The following is a 26,013-nucleotide window of genomic DNA, read 5'->3' as shown; positions in this document are numbered from 1 at the left end:
ACTTTCTGTCAAATTCTTTAGATACGTCAACATATAGATATAAATCATGACGTCAAAAGATAAAGCTCTGATTTAATCTGAGTGACCTGTTTATTTACATAACATCTAATAGATTCTCGCGTGCGAATGCCTTCCCTGTGGTGTCATAGTGCTATTTTATGATGTCATAATGCGGTAGAGTTTTGACGCAATTTTGGCAGATTTTAGTGTTGTTTTTCTCATTATTAAATTTTTTAAAAAATTTTTTTAAAACATTTTTGTAAACTGATTTATGTTTTTTTTACGCTTTGTAAAAAATAGTTGTAAAAATACTGAAGTGTCAGTCAAATACAACTTAACTTATATAAACACCTGTGAAAATAACTGTATTTCACTTAAAATATAGTTTTAAGCGTTAAAAACCCGAAAAAAATACAATTTTTTGCTATTTGTTCAAAAAATTTGATCAATTTTTCAAGCAGACAGTAATAACAAATAGAAGCTGTAACTTGCGGTACGGAGTGGCACTGAACCCAGAACCGCAAAATCGGCACAAACAAATAAAACTAACAACTGCCATTCAAAACATTTTACGAAAAAAAAAATATTTTCAATAATTTTTCGCCAAAAAAAAAATTTGTTGTAAAAAATTTTTTTTAATCGAAAACACTGGTAAATTTTTACGGCAACACTGGTGACGTCAGTAGAAATTTCTGGAATAAATACATCAGCAGATGAAACAGCTTTTAAATTGATATGCGCTTTTTACCTGTCTGCTTTTAATTTAATCCTATATCATATATAAACACTTTCGACAAAAACTCTCATAAAAATTTTGATCTGGTTTGATCTATGACATCACTAATGCCTTTGTTTCGCAATAATTGCGGCTATTACGAAATTTTAATTCATGTGGTCGTATTTAATAAAGGTATGTAATGTTTTATTAATAAAAGCCGCAATTTAAAGCCGCAAATTTAAAGCCACAAATATAAAGACGCAATTTAAAAGCTAGAAGTTCAATGCAGACAGTTTAAAGTTCGAATTTAAAGCCGCCAATTAAAAGCCGCAAATACAAAACCTGTATTTAAAGCCGATAATTTAAAGCCATCAAAGTGACAGTTATAACGGACACCTTGTGCCCACTTACGAGTTACCAAGTATGCAACTTTATTAGTTAATATGTTTTACTTTTATGTATTGCTGACAATATGTAGTACCCCCTGTGTTTTTCAAACTGTTTTACATAATTACCCACAAAGTAACATACATGGTAACTCGTGAGCTGGCACGAGGTGTTAAACTCGTGTGACAACGACTGTCATTTTCCGGCCATGCGAGGATAAAGTAAGTTACATTCATTCATTCATTCACATACATGGTAACTTATAAGCGAGCACGAGGTGTATGAAACAGAACACCTGTGTTAGAACGACTGTCATTACCCCACCACGCAAGGATAAATAAGTTAAAATAATTTAAATTTACATTCAAAACACTTTTTACCCAACATTTTTAAAGAAAAACTTTATTAACTCCATATTAAAAAAAATATTTCCAAAGATAAAAATTTGTTTTTCTTCATACAGAAAACGAATGCGTGCGTTGCCATTCTCAATGCAAGGACACGTGTAGAGGTATAGGCCCACGCAATTGTACGGAATGTCTTGTGTACGACCATAATGGGACGTGTACTGACGAATGCCCCATGGACAAGTACCCTCATCCGGTAACGAAAACGTGCGAAAGATGCCACAGTTTTTGCGCAGTTCACAGAGGAGACCCTATGTGAGTTTTTGGTAGTTTATTTCGACAGTGAGCATGAGGTGTATGTGTGGACTTATGTGTTGGATGTATAAAAAAAAGTTATGTTATAACTTGACAGTGAGCATGAGGTGTATGAATACACCATGTGTGTCTTGTGTATAAGAAGACACCCATGTTATAACTCAACAGTAAGCATGAGGTGTATGAATACACCATGTGTGTCTGGTGTATAAGAAGACACCCATGTAATAACTCAACAGTAAGCATACAATAAAAAAATACACCATATATACCTTTCATACAAGAAAAAAAACGGCTATATTTCAGCAGTGGGCATATTATAACTCAACAGCGAGCATGAGGTACCAAAACCCCCTAATAACCCCCTAAAAAACAGGTGTTTTGGTCCGAACAACACCCTCGGCGAAAACGGTTGTCATCGATGCTATACAGCTCTTACTACAAGAGGATTTGATGTGACTCAATGCATGCCAGCTGGTGCCCCTTGCCCAACAGGATATTTTATACACGATAGTAGTAGTACACTCATTTTAGAAAGACAGGTATTGTAACTGTTATATTTTTTATGGAAAATTTTTGAATTTTTTTTGAATTTTTTTTGTGTACAAATTTGTTGGTATAACTTGGCAAGGATGAGGTGTATGAATACACCATGTGTGTCTGGTGTATAAGAAGACACCCATGTTATAACTCGACAGTGAGCATGAGGTGTATGAATACACCATGTGTGTCTGGTGTATAAGAAGACACCCATGTTATAACTTGACAACGAGCATAAGGTGTATAAAAATACACCCATGTTATAACTCAACAGTGAGCATGAGGTGTTTGAATACACCATGTGTGTCTGGTGTATAAGAAGACACCCGTGTTATAACTCGACAGTGAGCATGAGGTGTATGAATACACCATGTGTGTCTGGTGTATAAGAAGACACCCATGTTATAACTCGACAGTGAGCATGAGGTGTATGAATACACCATGTGTGTCTGGTGTATAAAAAGACACCTATGTTATAACTTGACAGTGAGCATAAGGTGTATAAATTTTACTACATTTTTTTTACAGACATGTATGCCTTGTTACGAAGGATGCAATAACTGTACAGGAGTCGCAAGAGAAGATTGTTTACATGCGTTAAGGTAAATTTGTAAAACTAGCTGTTAAAATACTGAAGTGTTGGTCAAATACAACTTAACTTATACAAACACCTGTGAAAAGTGGTGCAACCAATTCAAGGTTATTGTTTTGTTGACACTTGCAAAACTAGCTGTCAAAAATACTGGGGGTGTTGGTCAAATACAAGTGGTGTAACCAATTTAATGCAAAAATGGCGCAATTTTATTAAAATTTCTATAAAAACTTAAAAAAACTCAGTTCAAAAACATCTAAAAAAACTCATATAAAAATATTGTAAAACTTTGCCCTTTTCTAAACCAGAAAAATCTGCTTTTTTCCAGTTCTAGCCAGGAGTTCACAGCAGCTATTGTGGTTCCAGTAGCAGTTGTCGTTTGCGCTCTTCTCTTCTGCATCTTTTTTGGCTGTAGATACAGAAGAAAACAGATTCAAAAGAAGAGAACGCAGTCGATGCGAAAACTAGGAATAGACCCGGTATTTCTTTGTTTGTTTTTGTTAATTTTTTAAACTTTAGAAAATATTTTTTTCTATAGTATTTCTTTGTTTGTTTTTGTTAATATACAAATTAATAAAAACTTTTCAACTAAATTCTTCTGAGTCGTCAAATTCCCGCAAAATCACATTTTTTTTGCTAAATTATAAAAATTTCCCGAGTCATCTCGCCAAATGCCCCATTATGACATCATTTTCTGCTTACTCAGCATTCACCAGAAGAGCAAAACATGGACCCGCGGGTAAGACTTATGGAACCCATGACACCAAGCGGGGTAGCACCCAACCAAGCCCAGCTTAGGATTGTAAAGGTAGAATTACTAAATCTACTGTAATGTAACTTTTTTATCCTCGCGTGGCGGGAAATGACAGTCGTTATAACACAGGTGTTCTGTTTTATACACCTCGTGCCCGCTTTTAGGCTATGAATAAATGAATTTAATTTATTTATCCTCGCATGGCGGGCAATGACAGTCGTTATAACACGGGTGTTCTGTTTCATAAACTTCATGCCTGCTTTTAAGTTATAAATAAATGAATGTAACTTATTTATCCTAGCGTGGCCGGAAAACGACTGTCGTTATAACACGGGTGTTCTGTTTCATACACTTCATGCCTGCTTTTAAGTTATAAATAAATGAATTTAACTTTTTTATCCTAGCGTGGCCGGAAAACGACTGTCGTTATAACACGGGTGTTCTGTTTCATACACCTCGTGCCTGCTTACGATTTACATTGTATGTTACTTTGTGGGAGAATGAGCGAATGTAACTTTTTTATCCTAGCGTGGCGGGAAGCGACTGTCGTTATAACATGGGTGTTCTGTTTCATACACCTCGTGCCAGCTTACGAGTTACCAAGTATGTTACTTTGTGCGTAATTTTTGTTTGATTTTCTACAAAGTAAAGATATCCATTTGTGAATTACCTTTAAAATATTGTTATTTTAACAGGAAGCAGAATTGAGAATTGGAAAAATCTTGGGTTCTGGTGCATTTGGGACTGTGCATAAAGGTAATACATTTAAAACAATTCAAAAAAACATTTTATATCATAGTTTTCTATAAATATTTTCTCGTTTTGTAAAAATTTTGCTTTTTAACGAAAAATGCAAAATTAAAAAAGCGTTTTTTTTTCTAATATTTTGACACTACATTCTGTAAAACTATGTTAGTTTTACAAACATTTTCTATTTTTTTTGTAAAAAAATAAAGAAATAACATATATATATATATATAAACATTTTTGTTAATAATTTTTAAAATTTAGTTTTACGGTTTTTTTTTCGCGAATACTTTTTAAAAATATCTTAAATTTTTTCCAATTTTTTTGTACGCTTTTATAAAACGCTGTGTTATTTTTTAGGATATTGGATACCAGACTTAGCACCAAGGGAACGGGTTAAAGTTCCCGTTGCAATAAAAGTTTTACGGGATGAGTCGTCGCAAGTTGCCAGTAATGAAATTTTAGACGTAAGTATTTTTTTTTTTTTTTTAACAACTGTTGTTTTATTGTTTTAATCTGAATTTCATGAATCGTGAATAAAATCTCATGAAAAGTGACCAAGCACGTGAATTATGATAAAAATGTGTGAAAAAAATCTCATGAATCTAATTTATCATGCTAAAAATGACATAATAAAAAAAATTTTTGGAATTTTACCAAAATCCTGTGATTGAGATCAAAATCACATGAAATATGATAAAAAAGATTAAAAAAACTCATGAATCTAATTTGTTATGATAAAAATCCTGTGAAAAAAATCTCATGCATTCAATTTTTCATGATAAAAATTTAATGAATCGTGAATAAAATTTCATGAATCTATTTTTTCCCGATAAAATTCCTTTTAAAAAAATCTCATAAATCGTGACCAAAAAAATCCCGTGAATTTTCAGGAAGCTTTCGTGATGGCTTCATGTGAGCACCCTAATCTTGTCCGGTTACTCGGGATCAGTTTATCTCAGCGTATAATGCTTATAACACAACTAATGCCTCTTGGAAATTTACTTGAGTACGTGCGTGATAATAAGGACAATATTGGTTCCCAGCATTTACTAAACTGGAGTTTACAAATTGCGAAGGTAAAATTTTAAGATTTTTTGTTATTATTATTCCAGCAAAGTGGTTAGCGCGCCTGCCTCTAACCCAGAGGTAATGGGTTCTAGGCTTGTCGCTGCTACCATTGTGGGCGTATGTTTAACAGCGATTGCTAAACTGGAGTTGCTTAACAGCGATTGCTGCTTAACAGCGATTGCTAAACTGGAGTTTACAAATTGCAAAGGTAATTTTTTAATTTTTTTTTTGTCATTTTTTTGCTGTTTTTACCGTTTTCTGGGGGATTATGTGTGTTTTTTTGCATGTTCTTTCATTTTATGCTGTTTTTCCTATTTTGGGGACTTATTGTGTTCTTTTTTTGTTCTTTTTTTACAGTTTTTATGTGTTTTACTATTTTTTTTTATTGTTTTTACATATGTTTTTATATAACATATTACAGTTTGCATAAAAATTTTTCTTATGAAATTCAAATTTTTTTAAAAAATTAAAATTTCACAATTTTTAGGGCATGAAATATCTATCTGAAGAAAAACATCTCGTTCATAGAGATTTGGCTGCCAGAAATGTGCTCGTAAAGTCGCCGAATCATGTCAGAATAACAGATTTTGGTCTCGCTAAGTTATTAGATGTAAAAGAAGACGTTTACAGGTAAAAATTTATCGGTTTGGGTCGTTGTTATGACTTGACAGTGAGCATAAGGTGTGTGAATACACCATGTGTGTCTGGTGTATAAGAAGACACCCATGTTATAACTCAACAGTGAGCATGAGGTGTATAAAAAGACACCCATGTTATAACTTAACAGTGAGCATGAGGTGTATGAACACACCATGTGTGTCTGGTGTATAAAAAGACACCCATGTTATAACTTAACAGTGAGCATGAGGTGTATAAAAAGACACCCATGTTATAACTCAACAGTGAGCATGAGGTGTATAAAAAGACACCCATGTTATAACTCAACAGTGAGCATGAGGTGTATAAATAAACGCATATACATTACAGAGCTGAAGGCGGCAAAATGCCAATTAAATGGTTAGCTTTGGAATCTATACAACATCGAATTTTCACACAAAAAAGCGACGTTTGGAGTTTTGGTGAGCAGCTAAAATAGAATATATTTAACATTTAAAAAAGCAGCATTTCATATTAAAAAAATACAAAGCCAATTTATGGCTATTTTTTGAATACTTATATTTTAAAAATATAGACTATTTTTTAGTAGGGTGGGTGAGATGGGATACCTTTTCGTTCTATTTTTACGTCCCATTTGGTAGTAAACAAAGAACATTCAAAGAATTATAAAACTGTATCCTCACGACTCCCATAGACCGTTGTTAATTGTTTAAAACTCGATCAGGATATTTGGATATTATGTGCTAAAGCTGTCCCATCTTTTTCCGCTTAACTCTATATATAGTTCAAACTGTTTTGAATTTTTTTGATTCATTATAATTAAAGTAATATGATTTATTTTAACCTATTTTTTTAAGGTGTTACAATGTGGGAATTAATGACGTTTGGGAAAAAACCGTACGAGAGTGTACCTGCTCGTGAAGTGCATACTTTACTTGAACGAGGTATATATATGTTTGTATTTATGCACCTCATGCTCACTGTCGAATTAGAACATGGGTGACTTCTTATACACCAGACACACATGGTGTATTCATACACCTCATGCTCACTGTTGAGTTATAACATGGGTGTCTTCTTATACACCAGACACACATGGTGTATTCATACACCTCATGCTCACTGTCAAGTTATAACATGGGTGTCTTCTTATACACCAGACACAAATGGTGTATTCATACACTTCATGCCTGTAACCCATGTAACCCAGAGGTAATGGGTTCAAGGCTTGTTGCTGCTACCATTGTAGGCGTATGTGTCCTTGGGCAAGACACTTAACAGCAATTGCTCCAACCCAGTGGTCACTAACAGGTTGTCCAAATTATCAGCCATTAGGGCTGTGGATTTTCCCTATTTTTGTTTAACCGTTAACCGTTCAGTTTTAACCGGTTAACCGGTTAACCGATACAAGTGTAATCCTAATAAAAGCGTCTTGTTTAACGCTTTTCTTTCGCGAATTTAAAGGCAACTTTACGACGAACGTATGGACTATGCTTGCAATACACGGGCAAACGTTCTTAACGTTAAAGTAATGTTTTCTTATTCATATTCAAACCTGTTTTAAAGCACCTGCCGTCTAAATAATCAACGTGTGAATTGCAATTATGACGCAGTTATTAACGTGTGAATTGCTATTATGTCGTAATCAATTGCCAGGTCAAACAATCGCTATTATGATGCAATGAATCCACGTGTGAATGCCTGCTTTTTCGTAATAAACACGCTGCTTGGCTGAGGAAAACATTTAAGTTTTGTATTACACCAATATAATGTTGCAAAACTAGTTAGCCTGCGGTATTAACAATCAAGATTGATGGCGTAATCGCCGTTGTAGGGCACGATCAAAGCAACAGCGTCCCTGCGCACTCTGTCTTATTGCAAAACAACAATCAACGAACACGTGCCTTTCGTGTAAATAAGACAGATATTGATATACGTTTATGCCCTATGACGTCATAGTTCGGTTAACGACTTGAACTTTTCGCTAGCGGTTAACCGAATAGGTTCGGTTAACCGGTTAACCGTTAACTTTTCCACAGCCCTATCAGCCATACATAAACCAAAAAAAGTCCTATCACCCACAAAGTAACATACATAACTCGTAAACTGGCACGCGGTGTATGAAACAGAACACCCGTGTTATAACGACTGTCATTTATCGACCTCACAAGGATAAAGCAAGTTACATTCATTCATTTATTACATTTTACAGGAGAAAGGTTACCACAACCATATATATGCACAATTGACATATATATGCTGCTTATAAAATGTTGGACGGTTGACGCCGAAGCGCGCCCTACATTTAAGGAGCTAACAGAAGAACTTTCTAAGCTGGCTAGAGACCCTCAGCGGTATTTGGTCATTGATGTAAGCATTTTTATTATTAAATAAATAAATGAATGAATGAATGAATAAATAGGTGAATAAATGTAACTTATTTTATGAATAAATGAATGAATGTAACTTATTTATCTTCGCGTGTTGGGGCAATGATAGTCATTATAACACGGGTGTTCTGTTTCATACACCTCATGCTCACTGTTGAGTTATAACATGGGTGTCTTCTTATACACCAGACACACATGGTGTATTCATACACCTCATGCTCGCTGCCAAGTTATAACATGGGTGTCTTCCTATACACCAGACACACATGGTGTATTTATACACCTCATGCTCGCTGCCAAGTTATAACATGGGTGTCTTCTTATACATCAGACATACATGGTGTATTCATACACCTCATGCTCACTGTTGAGTTATAACATGGGTGTCTTCTTATACACCAGACACACATGGTGTATTCATACACCTCATGCTCGCTGCCAAGCTAAAAAATATTTTCACAGAACGACGGACTTTTAACGGATCTTCCGAGTCCGACAACTTCCGAGTTTCTTCGATCTCTCGTAAATGATGAGGGAGACGACTTCCCCATTACAGATGCAGAGGAGTACCTGCATCCACAGCCGCTAGAGGGCACTGGTGAGCATTTTTTTATTCGACAAAAAAAAATTTTTTTTTTTGTAATTGTCAAAAATGTGGAACGATTTTCTAGGATTTTTTAAAGTAATTTTACCTCAAATTTGAAATAAAAGTGACAAAAAGTTATGGTTAAGAGTAAAAATATGTTTGAAATTGAATGTTTTTTTGTCTTAAATCTTGAAATATTAAACAATAAAAACTATTTAAAAAAAAACAAAAAAAAAAGTTTTTTAGAAAAAAATTAAAACTAGCTTTGTAAAAAAAAACATAAAAAAGTTTTGACTTCTCGACGAATATTTTTTTAGAAAACCAATAAATTTGTTCCAATTTTTCTCCAAAATAAAAGTTCACAAGTTAAAAAATTAACTTTTTTTTTTTAGAAAACCCGTTAAATTCGAACCAATTTTCTCTACAACCCGTTCCTACTATGGTACCATGGAAGAGACAGCACCATCAGCAGCATCTTTCCTCCACTTCCTCCCAACAGGGACTTCTTGGGAGCAGGGGAAGCGGAAGCGGACGCTTCGTTCACGTGAGTAAAATTTTTTAACAAGAAAAAAATGTTTTGTTAAAGTTTCGAATTTTTTTTTTTAAATTTTTTTATATATAATATATATATACTATTTTTTTTTATTTAATTATAATTCTGGTTTTGCAGAAGTCATTTATCCATTAAATTATAGATTTTGTAACATTTTTTTGCCAAATATTTTAACAATTTATATATTTTATTAAATTTTTTACTATAAATTTCGTATTTTATCAAATTTTCCAATATTTTACTTAATATTTAAATTTTTTCCATAAACTCTTCTAATTTTATAAAAATTTTCAACATTAACTCATTTTTCCAAAATTGAAATTATTTTTTCAATTTCCAATTTTTGAACTTGGTATAATTTTTCAATTTTTTTCAAATTTTTCAATATTTTATTAAATTTTTCAATATTTTTTCAAATTTTTAGCCAAACAGATCCGCAGACAGACGTTTAGATTCAGTTATGACGACAATGACGAATCTGTCAAGCGTTAGTGGTTCGTTACCTAACGGGGCAAGTACCCCTTTCTCGCCAGTGGCTATGGGGCTTAATCCTGAAGATGACGACGACAGAGAAGTTGTTTTGGGGGCCACGGGTGACTCCCTTCAGGTAGGGGTCATTTTTTTTTAGATTTTCAAATAAAAAAAATTAAAAAAATTTAGCACTGTGGGGTAAGATAGACACCTTTAGCACATAATATCCAAATATCCTGATCGCGTTTTAAACAATTAACAACACTCTATGGGGGCCGTGAGAATACGGTTTTATAATTCTTTAAAAGTTCTTTATTTACTACCAAATGGGACGAGAAAATAGAATAAAAAGTTGTCTCATCTTCCCCCACCCTACTATATAAAGTTACATTCATTCATTTTTATATATCCCATCCTAGGGCCCTATAATACACTACAATGCACTAGCCGCTCCTGACAATTTCCGGTCATTCAGTGAGTCTTCCGACGCAGTTTTTGCGCCGTCACCGCTGATAAAACACGACCGCGGCTACAGAACCAACAGAGTAAGATTTCATATGAATTTTCGTGAATTTTATTTCATAATTTTCATGATTTTTCGTGAATTTTATGATATTTTTTATGATTTTCATGATTTTTTTCATAATTTTTACAGTTTTAGTGAATTTTATATCATAATTTTTATATTGTATTATGAATTTTTCATAATTTTATCATTTTTCATGAATTTTATTATAGTTTTTAGTGTTTTTCCATAGTTTTATTATACATTTCATGGCTTATAGGATTTTTTCCATATAATTTTCATGATTTTTCATATGATACTCACAAATCATAATTTCCAGATGGATCAATTCTTTTTCCAATATTTTATGATTTTCATATGATATTTCACAATTTTATATGATTTTTCATGTTTTTTTTAATCATATGATTTTTTTTATCATATATATATAATTTTTCATGATTTTTTTATCATACGATTTTTCCCATAATATTCACGAATCATGTTTTCTAGATGGACGAAGGCTGCTCTACACCAGAACAGCAATCGCGCTATTTACGAGCGAGAGAAGACAGCACAACGATGCGTTACAGCGCTGAACCAGTGTCTTTAATGCGACAACAGACAAAACCCAACGGTAAGCTTAAAAAAATGTAATTTTTGACCAATTTTAGTCAAAAATTTCAGTAATTTTCTACGTTCAAAATCATTTTTTTAATTTTGTTTTTAAAATTTTTTTTTTTTTTAAATTCAGTAATTTTCTACGTTTAAAATCATTTTTTTTTAATTTTGGGTATTTAATTTTTAGCATTTTTATTTTTTATTGGTTTAATTTTGATAATTTTTTGTCTGTTTCACACTTTTTTAAGATTTTAAGCCATAATTTTGAAACTTTTTTTAGATTCTTGTATAAAATTTTATTTATAGATGTTTTTACCATTTTTTTTCCACAAATTTAGCTTTTTAGTTTTTTTTTTAAGTTTTTTTGCGGATTTTTTTGCGATTTTTTTTCCTGTTTCAAACCTTTCGACAAAATGCCGTTATCGAAACTGAAAAAGCAGAAAAAAAGCCGTCTGTCGAAAAATTCGTCAAAGCTGAATTTCTTGAAGACGAAGAAGGGTACCTGTCCCCGTCCGTTGCAGCCAATAAAAAGCCAGGTTTGTGTCACATGACTGTGTGTGCTCATGCGTGAAGCTGGTTGTTTCGTAATTTTGTTCAACTCTCTGAGATTTTTCAATTTTTTAAAAATATTTTATAAAACTTTTTTAGAAAATTTTTTTTTAATTTTTTTAAAATATTTTAGTTTTAACTTAAAATAATCCAAAAATACTAAAAATTAAAAAATCTCAGAGGTATCACTGCTACTGTCCAACCGCGAAAAAAAACGAATCAAAAATTTCCATTAACAAAAACTAACATTCTTTCTGTTTAAATGATTTTTTCTCAATTCTGCAAAAAAAAAAAATTCCCCCAAAAAAACGCTACACATAAACATAATATAATTTCAGTATTGCATTTCTATTGTGTGGCGAATGCATGAAAAAAAACAAACAATTTTTCTAACCCAATTACCCAACTGTTTATTGCCGTAAAAAAAATGTTACCAAAAATATGTTTAATTGTTTTAAATGTTGGCATTTTCTCAAAAACTGTTTAAATTTGTTCTAGTTTTTCTATTTTTCACTCTGAAAAACTGTTTATTGTTTTAAATTTTACCATATTTTTGCCCCAAAACTGTTTAAATATGCTCTAATTTTTCATTTTTTATCCAAAAATGCCTAAATTTTATTTTTTTTTATTTTGTAATTACTTGCTTCCCCATTATGTATTATGATGGGGTAAGATGGGACACCTTTTCATTCCATTTCTCGTTCCATTTGGTAGTAAACAAAGAATATTTACAGAATTATATAACCGTATTCTCACGACTCTAAACTAGCTTTGTTAATTGTTAAAAACAGGATTAGAAAATATGGGATATTATGTGCTAACGGTATCCATCTTACCCCACATTAATATAAAGATTTTGCAAAAAAACTGTTTTTGTTTCTGTTTTATTAATGTATAAAAGTGTATTTATTGTTTTTTCCTATTTTTTTTAATGTTTTTGTATTTTTTTTACGTTTTTATGTTTCATGTCATATTTTTACCATGTTACAGTTTGTGCTTAAATACAATATTGATATTTTCGCTATTTTTTATTAAATTTTTTTAATTTTTTTTAATCAAACAAAAAAAATTCCCTAGTTTTTGTAACTTTTATCATTTTGTAATAAATTCATATGATAGACATAAAATTTTTAGCAAAACTGCAAAAAATTTTTTTTAAATGAGTGCATTAATTTTTATATTTTTTTGTGTTGTGTTATTCTGTCTGTTTTCTGTGTCAGTGTTCTGGCAAAAAAAAAAATATTTTTAAACAAAAAACGCTATTTTTGCTTGAAAGAAGTCACAAAATTACAAATTTAAAAAAATGTATTTATACATACATATATATATATATAATCAAAAAATTAATTTTCCAAAAATTCGGTTTAAATTTTAAAATTATAATATTAAAAAAAATAATTTTTGTTTTGCCAGAAAATATATATACATTGCATTTCCGTTTTTGTTACTGTTGTAACTTTTATGTTGTACTCTGCACGTGTGTTTGTATCTTCCTGTAGCAATTCGTTTGTAGAATGGCAACAAACACAAACAACAAACAATTTTTCACTAAAAATAACTCAAAAAATTGTGTTTTTGTCGTAATTTTAACCAACCAAAAAACCAACCTATTTTATGTAATAATAATTTTACTGTAAATTTATTATTCTAGCATTAAATTTTTAATATAACACCCACAAATATATTATTAACACCAGTTTTGTACTTCACATTAAAACTCCTATACCTATTTAAGAAAAGTATTAAAATCTAATTTTCAGAAAAACTATTAAAAATACTGAGAAAATATTACACAGTTTGAAGTAAAACATATAAATAACACATTGATTATTAGAGATTCTTACAACATCCTAATTTTTATACTTACTGTAAAAAATAAAAATAAAAAAAAATTTTTTACAGAATTTATTTTAGTCACAAAAAAATTTTTTTTTTTTTTAAGTTAATAAAAAATTTAAATTTTTTCAGAATACCTTGATCCAAGTGAGTTCCCACCATCCCCATTTGCTCTTAAACCCCCAGTAAATATATTTGACAGCGTACGAACACCTACTTCCGCACTGGCTAATCCAGAATACGAACCAAGTTTTGTCCCTTCAGGTATTTTGTTTAATATTTTTTGACAGCGAGCATGAGGTGTTTGAGTAAAACATTTGTCTGGTGTATAAGAAGACACCCATGTTATAACTCAACAGTGAGCATGAGGTGTATGAATACACCATGTGTGTCTGGTGTATAAGAAGACGCCCATGCTATAACTCAACAGTGAGCATGAGGTGTATGAATACACCATGTGTGTCTGGTGTATAAGAAGACGCCCATGCTATAACTCAACAGTGAGCATGAGGTGTATGAATACACCATGTGTGTCTGGTGTATAAGAAGACACCCATGTAATAACTCAACAGTGAGCATGAGGTGTATAAACACACCATGTGTGTCTGGTGTACAAGAAGACATCCATATTATAACTCAACAGTGAGCATGAGGTGTATGAAAACACCATGTGTGTCTGGTGTATAAGAAAACACCCATGTTATAACACAGTAATATAAGAAGACACCCTTGTTATCGACAGTAAGCATAAGGTGTATGTATACACCCATATTACAACACATAAACAATACACCTTAAGCCGTAATTACGCAATACATTCTAACAAGTCATATCACGAATTCACGACACCTAAAACCACCTCTTTATTTACATCACACAAAAAACCATCATTATATAAACACGTTCTAGCGTTTTAATAAGACCCTAACGACTTTTGGTAGATTAAATGTTAGATAGGAAAAGATATAACGCATTTTACATTCGTATTTATTCGCGTTGTAGTGGGAGAAAATTCTTATGACGTGCCGCGAGAATTAAATTGTGTTTTAGATAAGGTTTAACTGTAAACAGGTTTACCAAATGAATGTAACGTACTTCATTCTCGCGTGGCTGGAAAATGATAGTCGTTATAACACGGGTGTTCTGTTTCATACACCTCGTGCCCGCTTATGAGTTACCACGTATATAACTTATTTATCCTCGCATGGTGGGCAACGACAGGCGTTATAACACGGGTGTTTTGTTTCATACACCTTGTGCCCGCTAACGAGTGACTGCGTATGTAACTTTGTGAGTGAATGAATGAATGTAACTTGCTTTATCTTCGCGTGGCCAGAAAACGACAGTCGTTATAACACAGATGTTATGTTTTATACACCTTGTGCCAGCTTACGAGTTACCACGTATGTAACTTTGTAATGATCATTTTTTCGCCGATTTTTTCATCAATGACCACTGGGTTGGAGCAATTGTCGTTAAGTGTCTTGCCCAAGGACACATATGCCCACAATGGTAGCAGCGACGAGCATTGAACCCATTATCTCTGAGTTAGAGACAGCCACTGATCATCATACATATCCATAATAGTAGCAGCCACGAGCCTTGAACCCATGCCCTCTTTCTTTTTAGACTGCGAGTCTGGAACAGCTGGCAACACACAAGATACGTTTGATGAGGACGACAGAGAGTACCAAAATATCGTTCCGAACGGAGTTACAGTAATACCTGACCAGCACCAGCTGCAAATCGGCCTCCGCCGAGGTTCTCAAAGCGAAGAGAGTGTAAACTCAGAAAAACGAGACTCCGGACTCCAAACGGACGAAGAAGATGATAAAAAGGCCCTCGATGTAAAAGCCACCTCCGTCGCAAACCCAGAGTATGATTATTTAGGGGACGTAACGTCGGGGGGAAACGAGAACCCTGGCTCCCCTGGGAATAACCAAAACTCGCCGCCTAGCCCAAATTTTGTGCCGAATGAAACTGAGTATATAAACGATTCTGTGGCCCCAAAATCTGGTCCCAATCACCAAAACGGCTTCGCTGAAGACGAAATTTTTTCGGCTTTGACTCTCGCGGACCCTAAAATGAGAGAGCGAGTGTTATACGGAAAAAACTCGGCCGGTAGGACCTACTCAGAGCCTGACAGTGGTGTAGGCATTGAAGTTGCAATGGACAATATACTATACCATAAACTAGGTCCAAATTGGGATACAACTGAGTAATTTTTTCTTGCAAAAATGTTCGAAAATATGAGATTAAAGCTATAGTACTGTGGGGAAAGATGGGACACTTTTAGCACATAATATCCTGATCGTGTTTTAAACAATTAACAACGGTCTATTGGAGTCATGAGAATACGGTTTTACAATTCTTCGAATGTTCTTTGTTTACTATTAAATGGGAAGAGAAAATAGATTGAAGAACTGTCCCATCTTCCCCCATTCTACCATTCATTGTAAGTTCTGTTCTGTAATTTTGCAGTTGTACAGTGTTTTAATTGTACCAAAAACTGCCTTTTAAAATTCTATCCCCGAATTTCTAAAACTACAGTTCCAAAGTGTGTAAAATTACTTTTCGCTTACTTAAAAGTGTTAATCGTTTTTGTGTATTTCAACCAAAAAAATGCAGTTTTGCTGGCCTTCAGTGTTTGATTGATGCACTAACACTATTAGCGTGTGAAGCCTATGTTTTGCCCATTTTCTGTAACGTTATTGCATGGGAAAATGGATTTTTTTGACACGTACTAAATTAGTCACCATTTTCGTATTTTTTCACGTTTTTTTTATCCTCATATTCGTTTCTGCCATTTTTTTGCCGCGACTGTATATATGACGGTGTAAATACTACAGAATACATTTGTATATCACTTTCGGGGTTGAGGGTTCGAGTCTCAATGCTGCTACCAATTTTTGCATATGTGTCTTTGGGCAAGACGCTTAGCGAAAATTGCTCCAAACCAGTGGTCACCAATGGGTTGTCCAAATTATCAGCCATACAGAAAAATAATCACCCACAAAGTAACACAGTTAGGTCAGTGTTAAAAAGATTGTATTTTACATCAAAATGGTATAACGGCAGCTTTTTATACAAAATACATTAGTTATAGTAGGGTAGGGAAAGATGGGACACCTTTTCATTCTATTTTCTCGTCCTATTTAATAGTAAACAAAAAAACATTTTAAGAATTATGACACCGTTTCCTCACGACTCACATAGAATGTTGTTAATTGTTTAAAAACGATCAGGATATTTGGATATTATGTGCTAAAGGTGTCCCGTTTTCCCCCACCCTACTATGTGTTCAAGCTGTATAGACACAGAGCCAGTTTTGTACGACCAGAGCTTCCAATACTCATTGATCCAGATAAAAAGTAATTCAATTCAAAAATCTGGGTTTAAAGCGTCAGACATCTACATATAATACGGTGGGGATGACATTATATTATTATTCTTTTTTCTCTATAGTAGGTTGGAGGAAGATGGGACACCTTTTCATTCTATTTTCTTGTCCCATTTGGTAGTAAACAAAGAAAATCCAAAAAATTATAAAACCGTATCCTTACGACTTCCATATATCGTTGTTAATTGTTTAAAAGACGATCGGGATATTTGGATATCATGTGCTATAGGTGTCCCATCTTCCCCCACCCTACTATATCATTCGGTGGTAAACAAAGAATATTTACAGAATTATATAACCGTATCCTCACGACTCTAAAAGAGCTTTGTTAATTGGTCAAAAAAAACGACCAAAAAATTGCGATTTGGGCGCATTTTATCAAGAGAAAAGTTGCTTTTATACAGTTCATGGCTCAGCTCTTTGAATTTCTTGGTTTTCTGGAAAACCGGTTGAAACCGGTACAGACGTGACGGTTCTGGTACTTTGCATTACGAGTTCAGGTCTGCAGGGGGAAAGGACGCTTCTCCAGAAAGACTTTAGTACTCGAACCGTCTCGCTTCGCATTTTACTGCAAGAATGAATGAATGAATGAATGAATGAATGAATGAATAAATGAATAAATGAATAAATGAATGAGTGAATGAATGAATGAATGAATGAATGAATGAATGAATGAATGAATGAATAAATGAATAAATGAATAAATGAATAAATGAATAAATGAATAAATGAATAAATGAATAAATGAATAAATGAATAAATGAATAAATGAATAAATGAATAAATGAATAAATGAATAAATGAATAAATGAATAAATGAATAAATGAATAAATGAATAAATGAATAAATGAATGAGTGAATGAATGAATGAATGAATAAATGAATGTATAAATGTATGAATAAATAAATGAATAAATAAATGGATGAATGTTTGAAAAAATGAATAAGTGAATGAATGAATAACACCTGACAAATTAAATTTCAAGGACAAAAAACGATCATATATACCTTGATGCCAAATTGTAGAATACAGGGTTTAGACACTCGCTTATTCTTAAAGCCATATGTTCTATCATTCCAAACCACCAGTCGAACGCCTTAGCATAATGCGTAGTCGGTTTCACGGATGTTGTGTAGAATTGATATGCTAGAAGAACAATTGGTATTGTATATAGTAGGGTGGGGGAAGATAGGAAAACTTTATCACATAATATCTAAATATCCTGATCGTGTTTTAAACAATTAACAACGGTCTATAAGAGTCGTGAGGATACGGTTTTATAATTCTTTGAATTTTCTTTGTTTACTACCAAATGGGGTAAAAAATAGAATGAAAATGTGTCCCATCTCCCCCCACCCTACTCTATATTCTTTTATTTTATATAAAACGTTTTTTATACGTTTTGTGACTTACCGGTATGGGGTACGTAACCTAGTAGGTATGATCCGACTATGAGAGCCAGCTGTAATATTACTTGGTTTTCCTTTCGCCTTCTTTTTGTTTCTACGGTATCCCCATTTTTTTCGCCGGAAGACCTTGAAGCTGAAATAATACGGTTATCACTAATGGGTTAAAAAGTATAAAATATATAGTAGGGCGGGGTAAGATAGGACATCGTTTTATTCGATTTTCTCGTCTCATTTGGTAGTAAACAAAGAACATTAAAAGAATTATAAAACCGTATCCTCACGACTTCCATAGGCAATTGTTTAAAATACGTTCGGGGTATTTGGATATTACGGTTAAAAAGTGTCCTATCTTCCCCCACCCTACTATATCTATATATGTTTAGTACTGTGGGGTAAGATGGATACCGTATTCGTTGCGCATTTCTGGTGATTGATTTAGCGGCCGTGTAGCATTAATGCATTATATGTCCAACTTTGAAAAGCTACAAATATGTTATAGATGATAGATTTTTCAAAACTTCAATAAAAAAATGACCATCTTACCCCAACTTAGTATAGGTATCGTAACACGAGGTGTATGAAACAGAACACGCGTGTTATAATGACTGTCGTTGCCCCGCTACTCGAGGATAAATCAAGTTACATTCATTAATTTTGCGCTTTTTGAAAAGCAATGATTGTTTTTACACCGGCGTTTTCGGCTTCAAGCAACTGTAACTGTACAGTGGTTGAGACAAGCCGTGTTAGTTTTTTTCTATGTTAGTGCCAGCGTTTGCAATTTGTGTTGCTGTTGTACTACGCGCGTTTTTGTCAGCCCATTTTTACATATTAGTGTATACAGTTATAGCGTTTTAAAAGATAGGACATATTTTTATTCTTTTTTCTTGCTATTTGGTAGTAAACAAAGAATATTTACAGAATTATATAAATGTAGCATAGAAGTTTTAAAAGACCGTTGTTAATTGTTTAAAACAAGATCAGGAAATATGGAATATTGTGGGCTGGGGGGAGACAGAACACCTTTAGCACATATTACCCAAATATCCTAATCGTATTTTAAGCAATTAACAACGGTCTATGGAAGTCGTGAGGATATAGTTTTATAATTCTTTAAATGTTTCTTGTTTACTACCAAATGGGACGAGAAAACAGAATAAAAAGGTGTCCCATATTTCCCCACCTAACTATATTATGTGCCAACGGTGTCCATCTTACCCCACAGTACTAGTTATCGTTAAAGCTGTACATAAAGACTATACGCAACTAAATGAACCAGTTTTACTATTAGGGTGGGGGAAGATGGCACACTTTTAGCACATAATACCCAAATAACCTGATCGTGTTTTAAAAAATTACCAACGGTCTATGGGAGTCGTGAGGATAAAGTTTTATAAAAAATCGTTGAATGTTTGTTTACTACCAAATTGAAGGAGAAAATAGATTGAAAAGGTGTCCCATCTTTCCCCACCCTACTATATAGTGAAAGCCAATAAGAATGATTAAATTTGTAAGGTATTATTTCCGAATCAGATCTATTATTATAAGATATATCTATACCATAATTTCCCGCTTACGAGTAAAAATCCGACGCTTTTAACACAGAAATTACCGCGTAATTTTATCTTTGTCGCTTTTGTATTAAGAGAACGTGTTAGCGGAAAATTCTAAACGTCTAATTGAATTTAATTAGTGAATGAATGTAAGTTATTTATCCTTGCGTGGCGGGGCAAAGACAGTCGTTATAACACGGGTGTTCTGTTTCATATACTATGTCTGCTTACCAGTTACCACGTATGTAACTTTGTAAATGAATACATAAATGAATGTAACTTGTTTATACTCGTATGGCGGGGCAACGACAGTCGTTATAATACAGATGTTTAAGCTTCATACACCTCATGCCTGCTTACGAGTTACCATGTATGTAACTTTTTGGGTTATTATTTTTTTAACTTCGAATGGCTGACAGTTAAGACAACCCATAAGTGACCACTGGGTTGGAGAAATTGCCTTTAAGTATCTTGTCAATAAGGTCTCTTCTAACTTCGGCCGTTATGAAAATATGTCCTTAGGCAAGACATTTGACGGTAGCCTATACTTGATTTAAATTATAGTTGTCATTACCCATAAAATAAAAACATAACTACCCACAAAGTTACATACATGATAACTCGTAAGCTGACATAAGGTGTATAAAACAGAACACCCATATTATAACGACTGTCGTTTCCGGCCACGTCAGGATAAATAACTACATTCATTCATTTATACCTTAAAAGCAGGCACGTGGTGTATGAAACAAAACACCCGTGTTATAACGACTGTCGTTTCCCATTAAGCGAAAATAACTGAATCATTTTATAACAGTTATAGGGACTCACTTATAATAGCTTGTCTTTTTTTCCGCTTTCGAAAAAGTACAAACCCAATGCAGAACGAAAGTATGATCACCAAAATCATCGGAATATAAAATAACAAGCTGTACGCTATCACGGAGTAACTTTGGAACATGCTTAACCTGTAAGTGAATGAATGAATGAATGAATGAATAAATGAATGAATGAGAGAATAAATGAATGAATGAGTGGATGAATGAATGAATGAATGAATGAATGTATGAATGTATGAATGTATGAATGTATGAATGTATGAATGTATGAATGTATGAATGTATGAATGAATGAATGAATGAATGAATAAATGAATGAATGAATGAATGAATGGATGAATGAATGAATGAATGTATGAATGAATGAATGAATGAATGAATGAATGGGAATGAATGAATGAATGAATGAATAAATGAATGAATGAGAGAATAAATGAATGAATGAGTGGATGAATGAATGAATGAATGTATGAATGTATGAATGTATGAATGTATGAATGTATGAATGTATGAATGTATGAATGTATGAATGAATGAATGAATGAATGAATGAATGGATGAATGAATGAATGAATGAATGAATAAATGAATAAATGAATGAATGGATGAATGAATAAACGAATGGATGAATGAATGAATGAATGGTTGGATAAATGAATGTATGAATGAATGAATGAATGAATGAATGAATGTATGAATGTATGAATGAATGAATGAATGAATGAATGAATGAATGAATGTGACTTACTTTATTCTCGCGTGGCCAAAAACGACAGTCGTTAAACACGGGCGTTCTGTTTCATACACCTCGTTCTAGCTTACGAGTTACCATGTATGTTACTTTGTGGGTAATTATTTTTAGGGGATTTGTTATGTGTGGCTGATAAATTGGACAACTCATCAGTGACCACTGGGTTGGAGCTTAGAAACGTATCCTCACGACTCCCATAGGCCGTTGTTAATTGTTTAAAACAAAATCAGAATATTTGGATACTATGTGCTAAAGGTGTCCTGTCTTCCCCCACTCTACTATATGTACTCAAAAAAAAAAATAAAAAAAATAAACGCAAATTTTATACTTGCTCACCATGGCAAATTTAAGGTACACGCTGGCCATTTAGCATCTACTGTATTACTGTAACGATCTCGTTTTTTCGACTCAAACCATATGGAAAACGGTACGAATCCGATCAGAAAAGTGATAATCCAAATAACGGTTATAATAATCTGTAAAAAGATTTAAAATTAAATTATAGACCGTTGTTATTTGTTTAAAACACGATCAGCATATTTAGATATTATGTGCTAAAGGTGTCCCGTTTTCCCCCACCCTACTATAGTACCTTAATATGAATGATTTTGATTTTGTAGTATGTAGCTTGGGACTGGATTGATATAAAGCGAAGCAGAGCGAACAGAAGAATATGCGCCGATGTTACGTACGAGGTCCATACGTCTCCAGCCCAGAAAATCTGCATTGAAAGGTAAATGAATAAATGAATGAATGAATGAATGAATGAATGGATGAATGGATGAATGAATGAATGGATGAATGGATGAATGGATGAATGGATGAATGGATGAATGGATGAATGGATGAATGGATGAATGGATGAATGGATGAATGGATGAATGGATGAATGGATGAATGGATGAATGGATGAATGGATGAATGGATGAATGGATGAATGGATGAATGGATGAATGGATGAATGGATGAATGGATGAATGGATGAATGGATGAATGGATGAATGGATGAATGGATGAATGGATGAATGGATGAATGGATGAATGGATGAATGGATGAATGGATGAATGGATGAATGGATGAATGGATGAATGGATGAATGGATGAATGGATGAATGGATGAATGGATGAATGGATGAATGGATGAATGGATGAATGGATGAATGGATGAATGGATGAATGGATGAATGGATGAATGGATGAATGGATGAATGGATGAATGGATGAATGGATGAATGGATGAATGGATGAATGGATGAATGGATGAATGGATGAATGGATGAATGGATGAATGGATGAATGGATGAATGGATGAATGGATGAATGGATGAATGGATGAATGGATGAATGGATGAATGGATGAATGGATGAATGGATGAATGTTCTGTTTCATACACCTCGTGTCCGCTTACGAGTTACCTTGTATGCATAACTTAATGAATGTAATCTATTTATCCTCTCATCGCGGGCAGCGACAGTCGTTATAACAAGTTTACTGTTTCATACACCTCATGCCCGCTTACGTGTTACCATGTATTTAACTTTGTGGGTGATTGCCTGGCATATAAATATACCTTGCACAGAAACGACGAAATTTGCCAGTCCTCAAAACCCCATGTTCGGCGGTACAAAAACAGCGGGCTAAGCAAAGCAGATAAAAAATCCGAAACGCAAAGACTCAAAATCATAAAGTTGAAAATGGACCTGAAACATGCATTAACATTATACACTGGTTTAATAATATAGTGGGGTGGGGGAAGATGGAACACCTTTAGCACATAATATCTAAATATCCTGATCGTGTTTTAAACAATTAACAACGGTCTATGGGAGTCTTAACAACGGTCTATGGGAGGATACGGTTTTATATTTCTTTGAATAATCTTTGTTTACTACCAAGTGGGACGATTAAACAAAATGGAAAGGTGTCCCAACTTCCCCAAAATTACTATACAGATTAGGCATAGTAAGGTGGGGTAAGATGGGACACCTTTTTATTCTCTTTTTTCGTCCCAGTTGGTAGTAAACAAGGAACATTTAAAGAATTATAAAACCGTATTCTCCCATGGACCGTTGTTAGACCGTTGTTAAGACTCCCATAGACCGTTGTTAATTGTTTAAAACATGATCAGAAAATAGTTTTGGAGGTACCAACATAGTATTCCATCTTACCCCATAGGCTTAAATAATAATAAATGAAGTATTAATGTAACTTATTTATCCTTTCGTTGCGGGAAACGACAGTCCTTATAACACGGGCGTTCTATTTCACACACCTCGTGCTAGCTTATGAGTTACTTTTCAAAAGATGGTTTTTTGTTTGGCTGACAATTTGAACCATCCATTAGTGACCACTGGGTTGGAGCAATTCTCGTCAAGTGTCTTGCCCAAGGACACATACGAACACATAGTACCCGCAACGAGCCTTGAACCGTAAATCACCAGGACAGGCGCGCTGTTACTTTACCACAGCAAAAACTTATAACAAAAAACATGGTTTTACCTCAGTTTTGGAGACTTTGCAATTACGATAATAGTAATGGTGTTCGCTGCTAGACCAAATACAGTTAACGGTACAAGTATAGACGCACAGATAGCGATCGCCACTTGGTTAAACGGCAGACGGTACGGCCTGTGCATTATAACATAGTGATTTATATGATCAATAAACTGTTATATATATATAGTCTTCTTATACACCAGACACACATGGTCTATTCATACACCTCATGTTCACTGTTGAGTTATAACATGAGTGTCTTCTTATACACCAGACACACATGGTGTATTCATACACCTCATGCTCACTGTTAAGTTATAAAATGGGTGTCTTCTTATACACCAGACACACATGGTGTATTCATACACCTCATGCTCACTATTGAGTTATAACATAGGCTACACCTCGCTGTCAAGTTATAACGTCTTTTATACCGAAACACAGAAAAAATAAAGAAGAAATAATGACACAAAATTAATACATACATAAATCATCCAAAAATTAACTTACACGAAAATATTCGTGCTGTTTATCCATGCTGTCGTGCCGTTATTATATATCTCAGTCGTGTTCATTTTAAATCTGCTGAAAATATATTTATAATTTAGTATTGTACGGTAAGATGGTTTATAATACAGTACTGGGTAAGATGGATACCGTTAGCACATAATATCCCATATTTCCTGATCGTGTTTTTAACAATTAACAACGGTCTTTAAGAGTTGTGAGAATACGGTTATATAATTCTGTAAATATTCTTTGTTTACTACCAAATGGGACGAGAAAATAAAATAAAATCACTCTAATTTACCAAGCATGTATAACTTTATTAGTATTATATAGTTTTGTAAAAAATATAGTAGGACGGGCTATATCTTTTCGTTCTATTTTCCGTCACATTTGGTAGTAAACAAAGAATATTTACAGAATTATGCAGTAGGTTGGGGGAAGATGGGACGCCTTTTCATTCCATTTTCTCGTCTCATTTGGTAGTAAACAAAGAACATTCAAAGAATTATTAAACCGTATGGTCACGGCCCCATAGACCGTTGTTAATTGTTTAAAACACGATCAGGATATTTAAAAATTATGCGCTGAAGGTGTCCCATTTTCCCCCACCCTACTATACAACCGTATCCTCACGACTCTAAAAAAGCTTTGTTAATTGCAAAAAAACACGATTAAAAATATGGGATATTATGTGCTAATGGTATCCATCTTACCCCACAGCACTATACATTATTTATATTTGTACGTTAAACTTTAAACTGCGCTTCTAAAATATCGGTCGTTTTCTTCTTACTAATTCCTACATAAAACTTTGGCTATAACTTAAAGGCAATACTGACTTAGTTATTAAAACAATCTGTTTCTCGACTCCAGTTGTGAAAAATCATACTTTTTCGATTATTTTCTCCTGGCCAACTAATTTAGAATTAATCACTAATTAAAATTGTAACTCACTGGTTAATTAATAGTTTAATTTCCGAATTTTGCCGTTAGGTAACCGCAAATGACCGAACTTTTGCCCAATTACTTACTTAGTGTTTTAATATCTGAAGTAATTAAACGGTAAAATTTGACGCTAAAATTTCGTGTGTGATTTTAGTTTTAATATTACTGTTGTTATTAAATGGAAAATGTTCTTGTTTTTTATTAAAATAACAGTTTTAGGTTAAGTGATTTAGTTTTTAAAAACCATTTTATATGTAGTACTGTGGGGTAAGATGGGACACCTTTAGCACATAATACCCAAATATACTGACCGTGTTTTAAACAATCAACAACGGTCTATAGCAGTCGTGAGGATACGATTTTTAAAATTCTTTGAGTTTTTTGTTTACTATACTAAATGGGACAAATGTGTCCCATCTTTCCCTACCCTACTATATGAGATAAAACTATAGCAAACTGCATTTATACTTTTTAAACAAAATAGCATTAAAATGTGTTCAAAAAAAGGA

General features: G+C 33.4%; 2 protein-coding genes across 5 annotated transcripts in view; one reads left to right on the top strand and one right to left on the bottom strand.

The window, feature by feature from the left end:
- Positions 1–16,471, top strand: part of LOC149725723 (epidermal growth factor receptor-like) — a 46,055-nt gene extending 29,584 nt beyond the window's left edge. For 3 of the 4 annotated variants that reach the window (XM_089891753.1, XM_089891752.1, XM_089891756.1), the window contains 20 exons: positions 1,569–1,767; positions 2,144–2,309; positions 2,836–2,909; positions 3,228–3,378; positions 3,606–3,707; positions 4,349–4,409; positions 4,761–4,867; positions 5,294–5,479; positions 5,959–6,101; positions 6,459–6,550; positions 6,947–7,033; positions 8,302–8,459; positions 8,942–9,077; positions 9,458–9,609; positions 10,043–10,225; positions 10,509–10,634; positions 11,108–11,231; positions 11,656–11,751; positions 13,733–13,864; positions 15,230–16,471. In XM_089891753.1, coding sequence (XP_089747879.1) covers positions 1,569–1,767; positions 2,144–2,309; positions 2,836–2,909; positions 3,228–3,378; positions 3,606–3,707; positions 4,349–4,409; positions 4,761–4,867; positions 5,294–5,479; positions 5,959–6,101; positions 6,459–6,550; positions 6,947–7,033; positions 8,302–8,459; positions 8,942–9,077; positions 9,458–9,609; positions 10,043–10,225; positions 10,509–10,634; positions 11,108–11,231; positions 11,656–11,751; positions 13,733–13,864; positions 15,230–15,822 — 3,068 coding nt within the window. In that variant the 3' untranslated portion in view covers positions 15,823–16,471. The remainder of the gene's footprint in view (positions 1–1,568; positions 1,768–2,143; positions 2,310–2,835; positions 2,910–3,227; positions 3,379–3,605; positions 3,708–4,348; positions 4,410–4,760; positions 4,868–5,293; positions 5,480–5,958; positions 6,102–6,458; positions 6,551–6,946; positions 7,034–8,301; positions 8,460–8,941; positions 9,078–9,457; positions 9,610–10,042; positions 10,226–10,508; positions 10,635–11,107; positions 11,232–11,655; positions 11,752–13,732; positions 13,865–15,229) is intronic. The other variant, XM_089891754.1, reaches the window with a different exon arrangement.
- Positions 16,472–16,644: 173 nt separating this feature from the next.
- On the bottom strand, positions 16,645–24,686 carry LOC149725722 (growth hormone secretagogue receptor type 1-like). The gene is made up of 9 exons (XM_089891757.1): positions 24,560–24,686; positions 24,053–24,181; positions 23,124–23,253; positions 22,144–22,272; positions 21,888–22,027; positions 20,793–20,929; positions 18,416–18,544; positions 18,010–18,148; positions 16,645–17,568 (listed from the first exon to the last, which is right to left on the bottom strand). Exons 1-9 carry the CDS (start codon positions 24,622–24,624, stop codon positions 17,406–17,408), a joined length of 1,161 nt encoding a protein of 386 aa, XP_089747883.1. The 5' UTR covers positions 24,625–24,686; the 3' UTR covers positions 16,645–17,405.
- Positions 24,687–26,013: the final 1,327 nt, after the last annotated feature.

Source organism: Ciona robusta, chromosome 13 (assembly GCF_009617815.1).
Source record: "Ciona robusta chromosome 13, ASM961781v2".
Taxonomy (NCBI): Eukaryota; Metazoa; Chordata; class Ascidiacea; order Phlebobranchia; family Cionidae; genus Ciona; species Ciona robusta.
This window is presented reverse-complemented; position numbering and strand designations above follow the sequence as displayed.

Coding starts and splice junctions, on each gene's coding strand:
- LOC149725722 (XM_089891757.1), bottom strand. CDS start 24,624: ATGAACACGACTGAGATATATAATAACGGCACGACAGCATGGATAAAC. Junction 22,028..22,143: donor TCAAAATCATTCATATTAAG/GTACTATAGTAG, acceptor ATCTTTTTACAG/ATTATTATAACCGTTATTTG. Junction 17,569..18,009: donor TTCTACAATTTGGCATCAAG/GTATATATGATC, acceptor TCATTCTTGCAG/TAAAATGCGAAGCGAGACGG.